Raw genomic sequence first — 20,696 nt, 5'->3', positions numbered from 1 at the left:
CACGTGAAGGTCTCGATCCAGCTGGTACCTCCTCCCCATGCTCCACTTCTCTGCTTGTACTACCTCCAATCTCAATTTGATCTGCAAGACACAACAGCTGGTTCTGCTGGGGGGTGTCATGGTGTGGTGGAAGACCAAGGGGTGGGCCTTTGAGAGAGAGACCTTGGAATTAATCTAGGTTGGGAGGAGGTGGGTCAGGCTGGTGCAGAGAGAGAGCTGGGAATGGCAGGGGTCAGGGGCTGCTAGAGACATCTGAAGCCAACTTCATGGTCAGGAGCCAGCAGGTGCAGGTTAAGGGTGTGTATGTGGGTCCTCACGATCCTTTTATCTCCCCTTCCCACCAGGAGAAACACATTATCTCAGGAGGAGTCAGGAGGTGCTGACTCTTGGAGCCACGGGGGATGGCAGCAGGGCAAGGCATTTTAAGGAGGCCAAAGTAAAGCATGTTTTAAACTGCAAGACTTCTAAGTTGAATGAACAGGTACTTGCTAAGAGAGGCGAAGGTTAAACACACGTCAGCTGGGATAGACAGGAGCTGAGGGTAGAGGCCAGTGGCTTTCAGACAGAAGAGCAAATGAATGAGATACGTGTCGTTGGAAGCAATTTTCAGCAGAATTCCCATCTTGGTTTGGTGTGAATGGAGAGACGGAAGTGATGGGGGAGGAGCACTGAGCAGAGGAAGACAAAGGGCAGGGAACGCACCAGGATAAAGCTAGCGATGGACGGGGACCAAGGAAAGAACTCTGTCCCGGGCCACCTCCCCAAGGTCGGAAACCCACGGGCTTTCGTGTTTCTCCAAAGCGGAATTCCAGCTAGAAGGAGAGGGCCTTTCTTGCCTTTCTTGTGTGTTTGGAGTTACAGACACTGAGTCGAAATGCCCCTTACGAACTTCCCTCAAGGGGCCTTTGGCCCCAAGGGGACTGGCAGCGGGCTCCCAGCATGGGGCTGCGGCTCCTGGCCCTCTTTCGCTCTTCCTGCTTTGTGTGCGAAGCTGTGGATTGGCTGACAGCTATGCCCTGTGCTGCTGGCTGCAGTGACCAGTTTGCTGGCTGCAAGTGGCTGAAGCCTCAGGGTCTCACTGTTATCATCTGCAACCTGACGGCTCTCCAGGTGGTATTACCTGCCAGACACACACTAAACAAGACGGATGACACAACTGCCTGGGAGTTTCATCTTCCCCTGGGAAGGACAGCCCAGCATCTAGTCATTCAAACCAACCAACCTCCACCAACGAGAAGCCCATGGAGAATAAACGAATGAAATTGGTGTGCCAGCAGTGCCAACTGCATCAAAGAATGCCTTATGCCAGAGGGAGAGGCCGCAGGATAGAGAAGAAAGGCAGAGAAACAGACAGTAGGTGAGGCAGGGAGGGGCAGAGACTCAAAAAGGAAACAAACCGATGATTCCCAGGGTGGGAGCGCCAACCATGAGAGTAAATGGGCATGAAGAGAAGTGGCCGTGCTTCTCCAGGCACCTACGTATCTTTGAGCCTGCCTGTGGCTCCTCACTACCAGCTCATGGCATCTTTGAGGTGCCTTTGCTTTACAAGCTTTCTGGAAAAAACCCCAACAGCAGGTTGCTGAGCCTGTAGGAACTGAGGTGTCAGACACTAAAGTGTCAAGTCAGGTACAATCAGCTGTCTGGCCACAGCAAAGGGTGTGCTAGGCAACTTCCACCCTTACATGGAGGGGAATAGAGGGTCATATGTGGGTTGGTAAGATGAGAACAGGAAAGGAAAGAGTATCTGAGGAAAATAAAAAGTGACACGGTATGGGGCAGAAGGCAGAGGGCAAGGGGAGCCTGGACGGGTCAGAGCCGCATCAGGACCTCGGCAATCTCACACAGCTGAATTAAGAACCCAGATTGGATGCCTATAAAAAAACAGGTTCCCATGACCTTTTGGGTCAAACCTGCAGGGTACTTCTCAAGGCAAAAGCTTTTGAGAAGACTCGCTGTACCGGGCCACTTCTCAGGCCCCTCTCTCTGTCCCCACCCCCTCAACCCCACATCACACCAGTTCACACAGCAAGCCTCGCCCTTGACCTTGAGATCCGGGGCCTTTGGCCTCCTCCCAGGGGGCTGCTGATGGTCAGATGCTTCATCCCACTTCTAGGAATGAGGGTGGCTCTGCTAACTCTCTCCAGGGCCAGCTGTACTCTTAAGCAGAGTAGAAAACAAACTAGTTGCTCTACAAAGAGCAACTATAGGAAAAGGGAGGATGGGGAGGGACCTCACGAAAGCATCCTCCCCACTCAGGGGTCACACTGCTGAAGGCTCACCTGAGATACAGTCAACATTCTACCTGCAGGCTGAGCATGGCCTTCTCTTCAAGGTACACCGATTTATTAGAAGGGCAGCTCACTGAGCTGCTGCCACCTCACACAAATTACTGTGCCGGAATCACTTCATTTTGAAACAAGGCACCTTGGTAGCATAGCATTAGGTTTGTTGGGGGTGGGGGGTGTTGCTGAAAGTGGGAAGAAGCTGGAAGGGACTCCGAGGGCAACAGGAGGCTGCAGCAATGAGAAGTGGGGCTGGAGGGAGGTGTCAAGGATGAGCTCTGCCCCACCCAGCTGTCCTGAGACCACAGAGCTTGATCGAATCTATCTGTCCTAGAACCAGCTCAGGCCACACCCACCAATGTCACTTAGACAATGGCTGGCAACAGCACCCACTTGAGCCCCCTACTGACTGGGAGTTCCGGTCAGCTTGCTGTGGAAAACCTGTGAAAGTGAGTAACCTGTTTCCTGCCTCCAGCCTTTTGTGTCCTCTCCTAGAAAATCAGTATATCCTCAAGTAGTATCACAGAGCAGATGCTCAAGGTACCTTTGAAGAATAAACAGATAAGGGTTTGGGCTAGGTGATCTCTAAGGTGTGTACACCCTAATGTCCTTGGACAGATCTGCTTTCTGACCACATCTCTCTACTCTCCTCCCTCATCACAACCATGGGCGGCGGGAGGGCACTCAGCCTTGCCTTTTTTTTTTTTTGAGACGGAGTCTCGCTCTGTCGCTCAGGCTGGAGTGCAGTGGCGTGATCTCCACTCACTGCAAGCTCCACCTCCCGGGTTCACTTCATTTTCCTGCCTCAGCCTCCTCAGTAGCTGGGACTACAGGCGCCGCCACCACGCCTGGCTAATTTTTTGTATTTTTAGTAGAGACAGGGTTTCACCGTGTTAGCCAGGATGGTCTCGATCTCCTGACCGCCCACCTCGGCCTCCCAAAGTGCCAGGATTACAGGCGTGAGCCACGGCGCCCATCCAGCCTTGCCTTTCTTTTGCCCATTCTGGTCCCTTCTCTGCCATGGCATGGGGCAGTGAGTGTGGTTACAGCCACAAAGGCAGACGGAGAGAGCCAGGCCCGCTGTCCAACGCAAGCACTGTGGGTTGCAGGCCGAGAGAGAGGGCTGGAGTCGTGCAGGCTGAGCTGACTCACCCCTGAGGGGGTGGACGTGCAGCAAGCAGCTCTCTCTGACTCAGGACTGACTGCTTTTCCTCCATCCTTCCAGGACCCAGAGTCAGAGAGGAGCCTGGCTTGCTTAATTGTTGTAGGGAGCAGTGAGTGACAGTTACTGGAAGTCGTGCCTGTGGGCCTATGGTGGAAAGATGCTGAAGTAGAAAGGCTTTCAGGGCCTGAAGGTGGGGAAGACTTGGGACCAGCACCCCGACATGCTGATCCCTGGACACTCCCTGCCCTGCCTTGTTGCTGCTTGCTCCCTCTGACTCCCTTCCTCCCCGTCTCTTTCTTCAGCTGCAGATGCCAACTGGGTAAAGGGAGTGGTGCTGATCCACGCCTCTTGGCCTTTGCCTTCTGGTCCCTGTAACCAGAGACATGGATCCTGGTGTAGCCTGCATTCTGTCTGAGCATCCCAGGGGGATCCCAGGCTTTGTGGATCCAGCATCCGCAGCATCAACCAACACAAAGAAGTCAAGTCAGACAGCTCCGCCCCAAGTCCCGTTGCCAGGAGGCACTGAATGAGGAGTGCAGGAGGCACTGAATGAGGAGTGCAGGAGCCACTGGGCCCTGCCCTTCAGTGATGCCATGCCCAGGCCAGCCTGGCCCAGGGATTTAGCCAATGGGCACTGTGGAAATGCAAGAGCCAATTCTTGGACAGAAATGAGCTTGAATCCAAGATTTGCCTCTCGTTCACCATGTGGCCTTGGGCAGAGGTTTGTCCTGTCTGAGCCTTGATTTCCTCATGTGGAGAGTAAGCACTCGGTTTTCATCCGATCATGTGTATGGTGTCCTCGGCATGATGCCTGATCCGTGCTCATCAGGTCGTGCTCATGTTGGTCCTCTTCACCTCATGTTCACAGCCACTGCCACCTTCGCTTATTTCCCTGCTCTGGACACGTCTGTGCGCCGTGCAAAGCCTTCAGCAATTCCTCCAGTGAGTTGTGCCCAGAAGCTCCACATCCAGTGTTCTTTCCCCTCACTGTGCCTGCTCTGCTCCCTGAAGGTCTTTCTCCTGCTCCTTTTCTCTGCAGAATCTCCATGTGAGCTCCACCAAAGCCAAGGGAGCCTCTCCTCTCTTGCTCCCCTTCAGCACTGTGGCTTTGTGGATTATCTCTATGCAGACGACTCCTTCCCTGGAAGAATCATCCCCGTGAAGCCATGGGTGCCCGATGACAGGAAACACCACTTCAGAACCCAGCAAGGCAATGGGGGCAATGAAGCATCCACCTCCAGCTGTCAGAAAATGCCCAAGTCAGAATTACGGCATGCTAGAGTTGCAAGAGACCATCCCAAACCTCTCACTCCTCACTTTTGCATTCGAGGAAATTGAGGCCCAGAGAATGGAGTTCATTGCTCTAAGTCACCAGAGCTGGAAGTGTAACCAAGGCTTCTTCATTCACAACTTGGGAATGTTTCTCTATGTCCATAATGCAGGAATTCAGGCTGCCCAGCACTTTCTATTGTTCAGTATATTTTAAAATACAGAATGAAAAAGAAGGGTGTCGGGAAAGGCTGTTGGCCCAAATTAATTCCAGTTTGGGATGCTTAGGGAGCAGCTTTTGATGCTATAGTAACTTTCATGAACAACTGCAGGAAAATATGATTTCAGACCCAAGCACTGAGGAAGACCAAGAGGCTTCCTTAGAGCAGCAGGACGTTGCACTCTTATCTCCCCGGCTACAGAGGAAGAAAAGCTCAGATTTAGACCCAGGTGATGCATTGGGAGGAGAAGGGCAGGGGCCCATGGCTCAGATACTGAGGCAGAATTCGGCACGACCGCACGAGGGGGCCTGAAGACAGTCCTCTTGTGACATCTGGCAGTTGTTCAGAGGCATCTCCCAGATGAACAGAAGTTGGCGGGTCCTGGTCTCCTCGCACCAGAGGCCCTGGCGCAGGCCTCTCCACTCTTCTGCCTCTTGTCACTTCTTCTTCTCTAGTGCCAGGGCTTTGGGGACCATCTTGTTGTGAATGACTCCATCCCCAGGCCTCTGACCAGTGTGTCCACCTGTCCACCTGACATCTCCCCTCCAAGGGCTAACAGATACGTCAAAACCGTGCTCTGGCTTTTCCTCACTCACACAGGCCCCGCCTCCAGCCCGCCTCCTTGCCTAACTGCTCCATCCTTCTCTGACTTAGGCCAAATCTCCCAGTCCTCCTGGGCAATTCTCCTCCTGCCCCCATGCAGTCTGTCAGGAAACACTGTTAATTTTGTTTGCAAAACAGAGTGACGGGCTGATCATTTTCCACCGCTTCTACTAACGCAACTTTGCTCCATGCTATGGACATCTGCCACCTGGATGACTGCATTTGCCTTCCAAATGATCTTCCAGATTCCACCCTTGACTCCTACAGCCAGCCAGACTGGTCTCTTTAAAAACCAGAGTCAGGTCACGTGACACCTCTGCTCAAAGCCACCAGTATGTCCCCTTCTTGCTTGGAGTAAAAGCCCAAATGTGGACCCTGTTAGTTACCCCTCTGATACCCTAGCCTCTCCTTTCCCAGCTCAATCTGCACCAGCCAACTTGGCTTCTCCTGCCCTGCTGCCTCTTCTCCCAGATCTCCGCATGGAGAATCCTCAATTCCTTCATGTCTTTACTTTGTTCAACTGTCACCTCCTGAAGGAAGCCCATCTTATTTAAACCAGCGCCTGCCATCACTGCTCCCCAGCACCTTGGAGCCCCCTTATCAGGCGCTACTTTTTTTCCTGAAACGTCTATCATCTTCTAACACACCGTACGAGTTCCTTATTTTCTGTCCTGGTTGCATTGTGAATTGTCTGACTATTCCCGTCTACAGCGCAAATCTGTGAAGGCAGGGGCTTTTGGTTTGCCAGCTGATGGATCCCAGGTGCCTCGAACGGTGCCTGACATATAGGAAGTGAGACTCTAAATGCTGTGGAATGAATGAGTGATGGTTCCTGAGAGGGAGGGGCCCCATAGCCCGGGAAAGAGAAAAGGTGAGGGGAGTTGAAATGTGAGGATGATTTGGAGGAAGGTTAGGGTCGAGAAGGCATCTGGGGAGGGGTTTAGGAGTTAAAGATGGCAGGTTACAGGTAAAACGCCCTCATGGATTACACTGAGGCTGACAATGTAGACTCTTTCCAAATAGACCATATCCCTGGGAATATATGTCTTGTGATGAGAGTATGACTCAAAATATCTGGGAAGGCCCGGAGCAGGGCCCAGGGATGCAGGATTTTCTGAAGGATCCCATGGGATTGGGAAGAAAATGCTGGGGATGTCCATAAGGGCTAATGTCCCAGAGGCAGAACCATCTAGTGGCAGGGAGCGACCTCTGAGGATAGGCAGTGGTGCTCAGTTAAGCTGCCGTCCCTCACACTGGCTGCTATGTGGGTGCAGGGTCAAGCCGGACTGTGCTTTCAGAGCAGGCCCCTCCAGGCCTCAAAGTAATGGACCGTGGTATGCGTGTGTGTGCTGGTTTTGATCCGGTTGTACCTGTTGGCCAGCTCTATGGGTCTAAGCATATCTGGGAAACAGGGCTCTCAACTGTGGGTTGTAGGTTATGATTAGACTAACCAAAAGGTCTTGGTTGGAGACTAGGCCCTCTGAGTGACACCAGCAGTAAATTTGGAAAGAATGTCATTTGCTTGGGTGCCATAGTTTCTCCCATTCCACAGTGCGTTACCAGTTTATATAGAGTTTTTAAATAGATGCTCTTATTTGAGCTTCAAAACACACTGCTGTAAATACCACATTCCTCTGACAGATGAAAAAACAGAGTCTTTGGGCATGTTGGTAACGCTCTGACAGGAAGCAGCAACAAGACTCAACAATCTGCCAGTTTTCTGACTTCAAGTCCAGCTTTCTCCTCTCCCAAACCGCCTTCCTGCCTTGGGGGATGTTATGTTTGTTCTTTTGGTTCAGAAGCCATCAGTTGTGTGGGAGAGGGAGAAAGTGGCTCTGAAATAGGTGTCGGATCTCAGGACACCTCCTCTTGCTGTCAGTCACATGCACGGTTGCCACCCTGTCACCTGACAATCCTTCAGTGTGACTTCAAAGCCACCAGTGCCTCGGCCTGGAGCATCTCAGTGTGGGAGGACACAGGGCAGTGGAACTCTCAGGGGGGTTGATTACTGCTTATTTACAAAGTGGAAAAAACCCCGCAGTTATTTAAGATATCAATTATAGAACGTAAGTTCTGAGTAAACTGTGGCCGGTGGCAGTACACCGGGAGGGACAGGTGAGGTTTCTGTTTGCCAAAAGGCATTGTGGAGTACAGAAACCAGGAATTCTGGCCTAGCAGGAAGTGAGCTGGCCCCAGGAGGGCTAGGCTGACTCTGAGGCACTGGAAAGGTATTTAAGCTCTCCATCATCACCTTTAGCATCAGCAAATTGGGGATGAGAATTCCTACCTGTCAAAGTTAAAGGGCAGTTTAGAGTTAAGTCAGATAAATGCAAAGTGACTTGTAAATAGAAAACCACTATTCCAATGTCAGGAGCTGCTACATGGGTTCAGGCTCCCTCCCTAACCCCAACAGAGCCCCCTTTTCTGTATACATTTTATAGAAAATGCTTTTTTGTTGTTTTTTCTTTTTCTTTAAAGACGTGAACAGTTTGGGAGAAAATGGCAGACTGGGTGATAGTGGCCTTGCCGACTGTAGGAAGAACCCATAGGAACCCTGGAACTGCCGTGGGCCTCTGCACAAGGGGGCAGCTCGCAGTCACCTTTCTGCGTTTTCCTGCTGTGGGGCTCTCGGCTCCTCTACACAGATTTTTGTGTGGCTCTGCACTGCTGTCTGGAAAGGAAACCTCCTGAGGGCAGAGCCCACTGCTGTCCTGTCTTTCCTGTTTCTCTCCCTGCAGTGTCTGAGCACTGCATGGCACAAGCTCTCCATCCAGGGCTGAGCACTGCATGGCACAAGCTCTGGGCACACAAGCTCTGGCCTTTATGTGCATGAGTGGGAACAGCAACTTGGGGCTCATCCAGCTGCAAAACTGGGGTCCATTCAGAAAGGGGAGGGGAGTCTCAGAGCATGAGTCGGAAGATTGATTTAAAAAATGATCTGAGGATTTACTGGGAGAAGTTAAGAGAGAGTGCACATACACACATACACGCACACACATACACTCACACATACACACTCACACACACACATACACTCACACATACACACATACACTCACACATACACACACATGCACATACACACTCACATACACTCACACACACACACATACACACATACACTCACACACACTCACACACACATGCACATACACACATACACTCACACATACACACGTGTGCACACACACATACACTCACATACACACGTGTGCACACATGCACATACACATACACTCACACAATACACACACACATACACACGTGTGCACACACACGCATACACATACACTCACACACACGTGTGCACACACGCACATACACACATACACTCACACAATACACACGTGTGCACACACACATGCACATACACACATACACTCACACAATACACACGTGTGCACACACACATACACACATGCACACACATACACACATGCTCACACACACTCAGACATGCACTCACATATACACACACGGGTCAAAGACAGTTCTCAGAGACACAGGGAGACAGATGGGCCATGGTCTCTGGAGCTATAGTGTGAGCAGGGTTGGGGCACCAGGCTACGGTGGGGGACAGATGACAAGTGTAATAACCGCTTTCCAAAGTCCACCTGCTGGAAGAGGAGCAGACAGGGGCTTCTAATCGAGAAGAATCTGGCAGGCAAAATAACATGGCAGTGTAACTGACTGGGAGCAAAAGATGGAGTGGAGAGGGGAGTACGGGTGCATGGAGGAGCTGGGGGTGGTAGGCTGGGTAGTTCCAAACATCTTAGATCAAAACTCTAAAGCATCTGCTCTGTGCTGTTATTCAATGGTTCAGTGCATCAAAAGTCTATGCAAACATTACCAACTCTCTTAATTAAAGAAAAACAATGACAAAAAATTAAACAACACATGTTAAAGACTGACCGCAAGAAGGCTTGCCTATAGATAAAGAGAGATTTAAACATGCCAGGTAACAGAAAAGACATGTGCAGGAACTGATAGGACCTGTATAGAAGGAGGCACCTCTTGGGAGAAGGAGGTGGCGGGAGGCCTTACAGAGGCTGGGGCTCTGTCTGAGGCTAGGGAGCCAGAGGCAGGGGTGTGAGAGGTCAGGGGTCGAGGGCAGGGGTGGCAGGTGCATGTGGGAGTGAGGCGCGCCCATGGGGCCTGCTTCCACAGCAACTAGGAGGAAAGGTCCACCCAGAGCAGCTCTCAGTAGGTCACCCACCACCTCTAGAGAAGAGTTCAAACATGACTGGTTCTCCTCTTCTCATTCCTCTTCCAAATGAGCCTGCAGGGACCTGGATGCCTGCATGGGCTGCTGATGTTAAATGGAAACACAGCCCATTCAACCCAAGATGATGGGTGGTCCTTGGGCGAGGGTGGGCTATGGCTGACTATGTAGGCTGAGTCGTAGCCTTAACGCAGGGTATTCTACTTTGAGAGAGCTCCCTTCTAAGATGCTGTGGGGATGGAAAGGAGAGAGTAGGGAAGGCAGTGGCTGGAGGAGGAGGTGGAGGTCAGAAGGGGTTTGGGTCCCTGCCCCAGCAGCTGCCCAGAGTGGCAAACATCCCGTCATGTTCTCACTCCGCGGCTCCCAGAGCTGCTTCCTCCAATACAGTGTGACTCATGCCAGGCTGATTATACGGGAGAGAGAGAAGATGCAGCAATCAGAACTTAACAGAAAAGGGGAAGGCCTAATGCGTTCCAAAGTTAAATTTTTTTTTTTTTTCAAAATAAAGCAACAAGAAAAAAAACCTTCAAACCAATTCAAACAAACAAATTTTAAAAAAATAAATAAATAAATAAAAGAAGGTGGGGAGAGAAAATAAAATGAAGGAGAAAACCGGGGAAAGACAAATGAATGTTAGAGCAGGCACGGACAGTTAGGTACAGACGCCATGTACTTACGTTTACCTCGGTGATTGCTATATCAACAATGCTACCCACAACAATCAAGGCGTCAAATGTATTCCATGCATCACAGAAATAGTGCTGCATGGGGCAGAGAAGCCGAGAAGAGAGAGAGAGAGAGAAGAAAAAAAAACCAACAACAAAGGAGAAAAACAAAACAAAAGGGAAGAGGAAAAATGAAAAAAAAAAAAAGGCATGGAAAAAGGGAGAGAAGAGAAAAAAAATGAGAAAAGAAAGAGGTTACGTGGGCATATTAAACACTCTCTTACCACTCTACAGTTCTGGCGGCTCAAACCTGGATAACCTTGTTTTCGCAGGGTGCAGAGGCCTGACAAAAGCTGGGTTAGTTCAAAGGTGGCGTGGGGCTGTGGCCGCCCCAGGGAACCAGGCGGTGTTTCCCCTGCACCGCCACTCCCTCTGCTCAGCTCCACGCCCCAGCCCGGCACCGCCGGGCAGAGCTGAGGTAAATGGAAAAAAAGGAGGAGAAGCTCCCCCTTTTTTTCCCCACAGGACGACGGCAGGTTCAATAAAAGGCATGACTGGAGGCGGGTAAAAACAGGAAATTAAAAAAAAAACCAAAAGAAGGTAAACAGAGAGAGTGAGAGAGAGAGAGAAATAGAGGAGGCGGAGGAGGAGGAATGAGGAGGTTTCCTGGGGAGGGCAGAGTAATACTCACATTAGTCTCACTGAGAATGACGTCAATTATGCTGCCAATTACGATGAGGAAGTCAAAAACATTCCAGGGATCACTAAAGTAACCCTACATGAGGGAGGGCAGGCAGGATGGGGATTAAAAAGGAATATTAGACAGACAAGAACAGAGCAACACCACCATCAGAATCATCGTCCAGGCACCTCCGTGTTGCCTCTGGAGTTCCGGACGCCCTCACCATGGCCAGGAGCCCAGGAGCACCAGCAGGGAAGGAGCAGCAGGGAGGCGACACTAACCCTACTGCCCGCATTCCCTCCGTCACACGGCCCCATCCTACAGATCCACCCACCCTACCCCTTCTCCACAGAGGCCCTGTCCACTTCCCTCCAGGGGCAGGAGTGGGTGTGGGGGCGGGGCGGTGCAAGTCACCAGGGGACAGGAGGTGGCTACTATGCTCTCTCTTCAGTCCCTGCTGAGCATCTCCTTCACCCCCAGTCCTCTTCTAGCAGAAGGGCCCATCTGGACGGAGGGAACACAGGTGTGTGACCCCTCAGAGGGTAATGGGCTCAGGCCTATGGGTGAAGCTGGGGATGAAGAAGGTTTGAAAAACCACAGCCATCAGTGTGGGCCGCGGGGTGGCAGGTTATCTGGGCTCAGAAGTGGCTCATATGAAGCTCAAAAATAAAAGAAGGACCAAATTGTTAAAATAAGATCCATAGTAAGTGCAAGTCTTGCAGATCAAATCAGGGTCACCCTAGTTCCTGCACTGGGTGCCCCAGTGTTTCTAGGGACAGTTCCAACCCTGGCAAAGACTGTCCTAAGGGAAAGGTGGCAGAGGCAAGGCGGGGCTCCTACTCTGGGAGTGGGTTATGTGGCTCTTGACAGGGCTTTCTGAGGCTTTCTAAGCACCTCCCCAGGTTCTTTCGTGGTCATTTTGAGGTAGGGTCCTGCTGAATGCGAAAGCCAGTCAGAGGGCATGCAGTGATCAAAGCCTTTCCTGAGGATGGGTTTGCTAGGGACAGGCTGGTAGGTTGGGGGAGGCTGGCTGCCTAGAAGGGGATGAAGGCAGTGGTGCCCTAAAGGAGAGATTCTGGCACAGAAGGGGAAGACCCGTGTCCTGACTTTACCACTTGATTCTGTAGCTATGGATTTTATTTTTCACCATATTTGGAGAAGAGAAGGGATGAATGTTCTTAAAAGACTTTTTTTCATGTACTTGGACAACTGGTCAACCAAGGAATGGGCTGTCCCAGAGGCCCTGTAGGACTCCTGGTGTCCTGGATGAGTGGACTCTTTAGCAGGTGGATTTCTTGGGTGTGGGAGGTGTAGGAGCCTGCAGAGCAATGTTCTGTGACCAAATGGGGGCATAAACCCTCAGCTACAGGCAGTCATATTCCCCATGGGTAGAGGGGGAAGGACCAAATACTACAGACATTTGTTTTCTTTAAGTAAAAACATTTATGCCTTTAGTTTAGATATTGTCTGCAAAGGGGACAAGACAGGGCTGGCCACATTTTTTCACTGGGACCAGCATTTTCCTGCCCTCTGGGCCTCCAGGAGGTGGAATTCTAGAGGTCGGAGCGGGCTATGAAAGCATGAAGCATCCTCCGAGAGGTTCCCAGATCTCTCCCCAGCTCACTTGAAGGCTGCCAACTTTTCCTCTTTATTTTTTACTCACAAAGCCAAGAATCTGTGTTCTTCCCTTTCCTCCCAGCTCTATTCAGCTCTCTGAACTTCCCACTTCCCAGCCATGCCTTCTTTCCAGAGGGACCGAAAGACATGCTGTCCTGGGGCTGTTATTCTTAGCGTGGGAGGTCAGGTCACAGGGAAAGGGGCCTTTCGGTTCCCAGGCATTTCTGCCAAAAGAAAACAGAAACTCCACCACAGAGACTCTGGACAGCCAGGATGGGGGAAGCAGAGATGAGCTGACCCGGGCGTGGGTGAGGTGAGGGTCAGCTTCAAATCAGGGCGTTCTTGTTGGCTTCCCAGGGTATTTTTCTGAATATAGTGGAGCCTATGAGGCAGAGAGACCTCTTTCTCCCATGTAAGTCACATGCTGTGAGCAGGAAATAACCAATTTGCTCTCAGGGTCTCAGATATCATTCACAGGGCAAAAGGAAGATAGTGATTTTGGGGAGAGGGAAATAAGGAGTGAAGACCCCAGATGAACTACCGCTATGCATAAGTCTTAAAATTAGATTTCGGTAAACACTGGGCGGCCCTCTCGATATGAATACCGTCTTTGTGGGTTGAGCTGTTTCAGAAGGGAAGGGCAGGGAAGTCAAGGAAGAGAAGCGAGAGAAACAAGAACAAGAGCAGAATCCAGGAATTCTCTGCATCAGCCTAGAAAACGTGCAAGAAAACATTATTTGGGTGTGGGAGCAGGAGGAGAGAGAGAGAGGAAGGTGTGAGTGTCAGTGCTCAAGAAAGGAGGGTGGGTTGGAATCTTCATCCACCAGAGAGACCTGAAACAAAATGGGTAAGTTGGCCTTGGTCTGCAACACCTCTGAGATGGAGAAAGGAAAAGGAAGAAATGGACAGAACAGAGCAAAGGTTTGGTGTTGAAAACCAGAGAAACACACACAGTTAATCAATGGGCACCCAAGGGTGAAGGGCTGAGACCTAAAGGAACCCTGTCAACCGCCTGGCTGTGCACCCCTGCTCACCCTTTCTCCCGGATTTCTTTGTATATGTGCAGACAGAAGGCACAGCCCCCTCCTTCCTGACCACAGCTCCCTCTGCCCATGGCTCCACTGGACTGGCATTGGCTGGGCTCTGTTGGAGTTAAGGCCTCGTGCCTCACACTTGCCCTCAGCAGGCTGTGCTACTGCAGGCTTTAGACTGACATCTCTATTTGGTGGCACACTACCTGGGGGGCTGCAGAAACCAACCAGGTTCCTTGTTGCTGATAGCTCCTGTGCACCCAGCCCTGGGGGATCTCCGCAGAGCTGGAATGCAGCGGGTGAGGGTACATGTCTGGGGGCAAACAGGGTCCCTTTAAGAGGCAGCTCTTCACCCTGACCCATCCTCCCACCATCCTGCCCTTGGTGCCCAGAGCCCCTCAGTCCTCCAGCTGGACCATGAAGACAATTTCAGGTCCAGCTTTCAGGCCTCCATCCCCATGGTCCCTTTGTCCCCTCCTCCCACTATTTCAACAGCCCCTTCCTCCCCCCTGGACCACACCCTGCCCAGAAACAAGGCCCCGGTCCTCCCTGCAGGTCCCCAAGTCCCCAGCTGGTTGGGTCCTAGGAGGAATACTTTTCCCAACACTCTCTGGAGTGTAAGGGCCTGATGCTGTCTCATCTCTCTTCTCTCTGTTTTTGTCACCCCCTCGGTTGCTGGAAACCATTAGTAATAGGGGTTTTAAGGCTGTAATGGGGAAGGGAGGGTGGGAAAAAAATCATACACGCCTTACAAAATCAGTCTGACCCAGAGCCTGGTTATACCTGCTGCCCCTTATTTCTCTGGTGACTGTGTCCCAAATGGTTGAGAAGGAAGGGGTTGGAGAAAGGGTTTTCCTGGCTCTCCTTGAAGTGGCAAACCAAACCTCTTACTGTCCAGCTCCTCAGAGCCACGCAGGGTGGGCTGCCCGGAAGGGAAAGCGCTTTTGCAGCTGGAAGCCTTGCCCTCGCCATCCCCCAGTCCCACAGGTTGAGTGGATTTCTCCCTTCCAACTCCCCACTCTGGAGAAGTGTTCATAAGATGGGCCTCTCCTCTGGCCACCCCAGGGCAGATCCTGTGTGCACCCCAGGCTCCCAGTACCCAGGCCTGAGTGCCGCAGCACCTCCACTCACTGATAGGCGTGGGCTGAGAAAATGGACACCAAATTGATATTGACATCAGAAAATCATTGCTGGGGAGGAACAACTGCTGCAAAAGCATCATGGGATGCATTTCCCATGCACAGGAACTGTGGATTTTCTTCCATTTTGGTTATCCACGCCCTGATTTGGCTCCATTGTTGGAGATATGCCAAGTTGAAAGAGGCTGCATAGTGGTTAAAAGCATGATCTCTGGAGGCAGATCTGGGTTCAGACACTACCTCTGCCACTGACTAGCTGGGTAGCCTTGAACAAATACCTTAACTTCCCTATGCCACCGTTTCCACACCTAGAACATGGGATAAAGCACAGAGCTGAGGTGAGGGTGAAAGGAGACCGTGCATCCGAAGCACTCAGAACTCGCCGTTTCTCCTGCTCCCACCCACGAGGCCCGTGTGTCCTGACATTTCATTGCTTTCTTCTGGTCCCAGATACTGTGTCTTAACTGTGGGGCCATGGTCCAGCGGTACTTCCTGGCTGGAAAATGCCTGCCTCCAGGGGTTCTCTGCTTTTTGGGGATAAGACATGCCCAACTCCCAATGGGAAAAGGGATGGGATGACTACCTATGTAAGAAATCGTGGGCCTCTTGCTAACTGGAGGTGCACTTCCCAAACCCTCTGTTTGCAGTCGCTTAAAAACCAGAAGTAACCGGAGTCCAGAGTTCAGAGGATTCCACCTCATGACAGCTTCAAGGGCAATTTCAAGGATCTCATCGTCACTGGTCGGCTGGAGACTGAGCTTTCTGGAAGGGAGGTAATCATAATCTGATTATTAACCATACTAGCACCAGCCCTATGTCTTGCATAGGGTTAATGTGAGGACCAATACCTAGGAAAGTATTTTGAAAAAATCCTTTAATATCTATTCTTTGTATTGACTCTATCTGGCCTCCTCGGGAATAGGTGTTCTGGATGTGTGAATGTTCCAGAGAGAGGATGCCTGGCCCTCTAATGACCAAAATCTTTGAATTTCTACCTTTTAAAAAAAGTATTCTCTTTAAAGACAGGCTCTCTCTCTGTTGCCCCAGCTGGAGTGCAGTGCTATGAGCATAGCTCACTGTGGTCTCAAACTCTTCAGCCTCCCAAGTACTACGCCCCTCTAATTGTTTAACTTTTTGGGGAGATGAGGTCTTGCTATGTTGCCCAGGCTGGTCTAGAACTCCTGGCCTCAAGTGATCCTCCTGTCTCCGCCCTGCAAAGTGTTAGGATTACAGCTGTGAGCCACCGTGCCCGGCCAGCCACTGTCATTATTTAGCAGCATTGCTCTGCCTAGTGAGGTAGGAGTCACAGGTTCTATTTTGGGTGTGGGACTAAACACCAGGGAGACAAAGCCTAGGTGTGTGAAAAGAGGAAGGAGGAAGCTGAAGGTTCTAGAATCTTGAGTTTTCCTTTAGTCTGTCTCTCAGGCCTTTTTCCGCCCATCCTCCAGGTCACTAGTGTTCAAACTCTCCTGAATGAAATCTGGCTGATACCGTTTGAGATTGGTGACAGGGTGCAGGTTGTCATGGCTGCATTTTGTAAGACTGGAGTTCATGTAGACAATTAACTGCTAGGTTCTTAGGAACCACTCTTCCCACCGAGGAAGGCACAGGCCATTCTTCTTTTATCGAGAGGGGCGGTGGCAGGGGCCCCGATTTCTGTCTCTGTTACAGGAGAGCTGCGAGGGGACTGCTGTCGAAGGGGTGACAGGTGCATGCCTTTGCCTTTGAATTCCGGGTCCTTAGCTTCTTCTCTGCCCAGAGCAGAGGCCGCCCTGCCATCTCCTCAGAGGCAGCACCAGCTTTCGATCAGGCTGGCGGCAAGAAGGCATCCGTGAGGAATTGCGCACACCTTTCGCTCCTCACCTGGGGTGGTGCTGTCGGTCTTCGGCATTCGGAGGGCAGAGGTGCTGTCACTGCCGTGACTCGTTTCTTTCTCTTCTCTGTTCCTTCCTGCCTGCCTTCCTTATCTGCCCGAAGAAACACAGGGGAGGCAGCCAGCTCCCGAGTGCCCCGGCCCTGTGGGGAAGCTGACTCTGAACACCTGGTTTCCCCTCCTAGGACACATGGGGCACGGAGCACGCTGGCTGGGGGGCTGCAGGGCTTCCGGGCTGGATTAGAAGTGGGGCTGCTGAGATCGAGACGGAGAGTGGAAAAGGACAAAGTGTCCTCTGAAGGGCCCCTGCAGACAGGGTTAGGAACATCAGTCACCAAGCAGCTGGAGGCTGCCAAGGTGGGGCGGGGCTGAGGGAGGGGCAACAGATGGCATCATCAGACCTAGGGAAGGGGGTCCTTGCAAGAAAGCAGAGGTCCTGGTTGAGTGAGCAAGCACTGGAGAGAGCGCAGGTGCGCCAGGCAGGGGGCTGGGCAGAGGTGGCTGTGAGGGAGGGAGCTGTGCCCAGTTCCTGGAAACACTGATCTTTTCTGGGTCCCAGAAATGAGAGCTGAATGAGTCGGGGAGAGGAGCTGGGTCCCACTGGCAGCTGGTGGTGGTGGCGGTGGCAGTGAAGTCTCAGTGCGTGTCTGTGTGTCTATGCTGAGGTGATCCCATTGAATATCATGAAAACAATGGTAGCCGACACCAAGCAGAGATAATATAAATTGTATGACACCAGGATGCCATTTAGACATAACAGTAATCATGGAAATTAGTGGCGCCTAATGGAGAAGGCATAACTGGAGCACAGAGCCGCCAGCAGCCGGGGAGGAGGTGGGGATTTCTGCCCTCCTCTGTCAGCTCCCATCCTGTGATGTGTTAATTCAGAAGCACCCCAAGACACACTCTGCACAGCTAGCTTGAGAACTACTTGGACTAAGGGCAGGAGTGGGCAGGGGGCTGGGTGCTTGCCTCGTGAGAGAATCTCAGGTGGGTGGAGGCGAGGGGGGCTGCTCTCCTATTTGCAGGAGGAACACACACTCCTGAAAATGCACACTTTTAACTGGACACTTTCTGCTCCCATTTTTCTTTGGAATTAAGGCTTTTCCTCCCCAGGACATTTTTGAAGGCCTTCGTCCATTTATTTACTCATTCATTTATTTATCTCATCAACACATAATAAGCACTTACTAGAGGCCTGTAACTAAGCAAGGCTTGGGCATACACACATCAATCAGCCCTCCTGAAGCCTGCCTGCCATCTTCCCTGCCGGGAGCAGATGAAAATGTGGGGTTATCGGTTAAGCTCCATTTGGGGGCCTCAGGAGGCTCTTTTTCTGCCTCAGTTTGCACCTGGGTAGACTGGGGGATCCCAATAGCTGCTTCGCACTACTCATGCTGGAATAAATGAGCCGTTTTCTGCAAAGGTGCCTTCAGGACTAGGTGCTGAATCAACGCCTCCTTGGAGAGGGGCAAGGCTGGGCAGACACACGGCTATGCACACCGGCAACTTTAAGCTCAAATGAACAGCACCAACCATGCACTCTGAGGAAAGGACGGCAAGAAACAAGTAGCATCAGGTGTGGCTGGAACAAGGCGGAGCGATCTCTCCTTTGCTGCGGGAGGGCTGGGATCTGTGGCAGCCCCTTAGAACCTCCTGCCTGCCTAGAACCCCTTCCAGTCCAATCCAGAGGACCAAGGCCATGGAGAGAGCTTTCCCAACCCCGATCAGAGAGGTCCCTTCCTGCTCAGCACTCTCGGAAAGCTTCCACAGCCTATCCTATGACCCCTGCCCTGTGGCGTCTCTAACTTAGCGGGCGAGGGCTCCTCTGCCAGGTGATCTGGCCAGCAACCCGCATCCACACTCTTGAACAAGCTGTGAATAAAATGACAGACTGCCTTCACTTCCCACAGTGAGCCTCGGGTTGCGCAGGCAGGTTACCTAACCTCTCTGTGCCTCAGCTTCCCTACCTGCAGCATGGGAATAACCAGAGTACTTGCCCTGGCAGGGTTTTTATTTTATTTTATTTTTAGAGACAGGGTTTAACTCTGTCATCCAGGCTGGAGTGCAGTGTTGCAATAATATTTCATTGCAGCCTCCACCTCCTGGGCACAAGAGATCCTCTTGTCTCAGCCTCCCAAGAAGCTGGGACTACAGGTGTGTGCCACTATACCTGACTAATTTTTTTTTTTTTTTTGAGACAGGGTTTCACTCTGTCGCCAAGGCTAGAGTGCCGTGGCGCGATCACAGCTCATTGCAGCCCCGACCTCCCAGGCTCAAGAGATCCTCTTGTCTCAGCCTTCTAAGTAGCTGGGACTACAGGCTTGTGCCACCAAACCTGGCTAATTTTTCTATTTTTTTGTAGAAACAGAGTCCCACTGTGTTGTCCAGGCTGGTCTCAAACTACTGAGCTCAAGGAATCCTCCCACCTTAGCCTCCCAAGAAGCTGGGACTACAGGTGTGCACCACCATGCTTGGCTAATTTATTTATTTTTTTATAGAGACAGAGTCTCACTATGTTGTCCAGGCTGGTCTTGAACTACAGGGCTCAAGTGATCCTTCCACCTCAGCCTTTCAAATAGCTGGGATTACCAGCATGAGCCACCATTGGTGGTTTACAATTCAGTTTTAAATATTATATATGCCAAGGTGGGAGGATCGCTTGAGCCCAGGAGTTTGAGACCAGCCTGGCCAACATAGCGAGTCCCTGTCTCTATCAAAAAAAAAAAAAAAGAAAGAAAAAAAAGTACAAAAATTAGCTGGGCATGTTGGCATGTGCCTGTGGTCCCCAGCACTTGGGAGTCTGAGGTGGGAAGACCAATTGAGCCCAGGAGTTTGAGGCTACAGTGAGCTATGATCACGCTACTGAGCTCCAGCCTGCGTGACAGAACAAGTAGCCTCTAAAAAGAAAAATAAATACATAAAAATAAATATTGGCCAGGCACGGTGGCTCACACCTGTAATCCCAGCACTTTGGGAGGCCAAGGTGGGTGGATCACCTAAGGTCAGAAGTTTAAGACCAGCCTGGCCAACATGGTGAAACTCCATCTCTACTAAAAATATAAAAATTAGTTGGATGTAGTAGCCCGTGCCTGTAATCCCAGCTATTCGGGAGGCTGAGGCAGGAGAATCGCTTGAACCGGGGAGGCGGAGGTTGCAGTGAGCTGAGCTCGTGCCACTGCACTCCAGCCTGGCCACAGAGCAATGCTTTGTCTCAAAAAATAAATAAATAAGTAAATAAAAATCAAAATCAAAATCACATATGCATATATAGTATATTATATGTTATGTAATTTACAAAGTACACACGGACACCAGAGAAAACTGTCCTTCTCACTTCCGTCCCCAGCACCCCGTTCTCCTCTGGAAGCAACCAGAGTCCCCAGTTCCGTGAGTGCCCTCTGGTATTTCACATGTGCACAAATATGTAGAAATCCTCTAGAAATCCTCTTTTACCTCACTTCAAATTTTTCATAAATAGCAGTATAGCAGACACGCCAGATAAACTCCGCTCCATCTGGGCACACAGAGCTTCCTCGGTGGGGTTTTTTCAGTGGTTGCATTGAACAGATGCACTTCCATTTAGTTAATCAGTATCCTTTTGCTGGGCTCCTTCGTTGCTTCTAATCTTTTCTATGGCAAGCAACGTGGCAAGGAATTGCCTTCTACTTGTGCCATTTGTCACCTGTGCCAATATTAGAAGGCTCAAATTCTAGAAGTGAATTGCTCAGTGAGGCAGGGGAGAGCACAGGCTTTGGAATCATGCAGACCCAAGTTCAAATCCCAGTCTGCCTGTTTCAGTGCTGCTGTATTGAGCTGTATTTATTTGTAACTTTTTTTTTTTTTTTTGAGACGGAGTCTTACTCTGCTGCCCAGATTGGAATGCAGTGGCGATCTTGGCTCACTGCAACCTCTGCCTCCCGGATT

At 51.1% G+C, this 20,696-nt stretch overlaps 1 protein-coding gene across 21 annotated transcripts in view; it reads right to left on the bottom strand.

The window, feature by feature from the left end:
* CACNA1C (calcium channel, voltage-dependent, L type, alpha 1C subunit) overlaps positions 1 to 20,696 on the bottom strand; it is a 659,923-nt gene that overhangs the window by 45,250 nt on the left and 593,977 nt on the right. For 10 of the 21 annotated variants that reach the window (XM_011931040.1, XM_011931031.1, XM_011931034.1 and 7 more), the window contains one exon: positions 10,440 to 10,523. In XM_011931040.1, coding sequence (XP_011786430.1) covers positions 10,440 to 10,523 — 84 coding nt within the window. Of the gene's footprint in view, positions 1 to 10,439; positions 10,524 to 11,118; positions 11,203 to 20,696 lie in introns of all 21 variants that reach the window. The other 11 variants (XM_011931029.1, XM_011931041.1, XM_011931035.1 and 8 more) reach the window with 3 other exon arrangements.

This window comes from Colobus angolensis, unplaced genomic scaffold (assembly GCF_000951035.1).
Source record: "Colobus angolensis palliatus isolate OR3802 unplaced genomic scaffold, Cang.pa_1.0 Scaffold89, whole genome shotgun sequence".
Lineage (NCBI taxonomy): Eukaryota > Metazoa > Chordata > Mammalia > Primates > Cercopithecidae > Colobus > Colobus angolensis.
The sequence above is the reverse complement of the archived record's forward strand: the minus strand, read 5'-3'. Positions and strand labels throughout refer to the sequence as shown.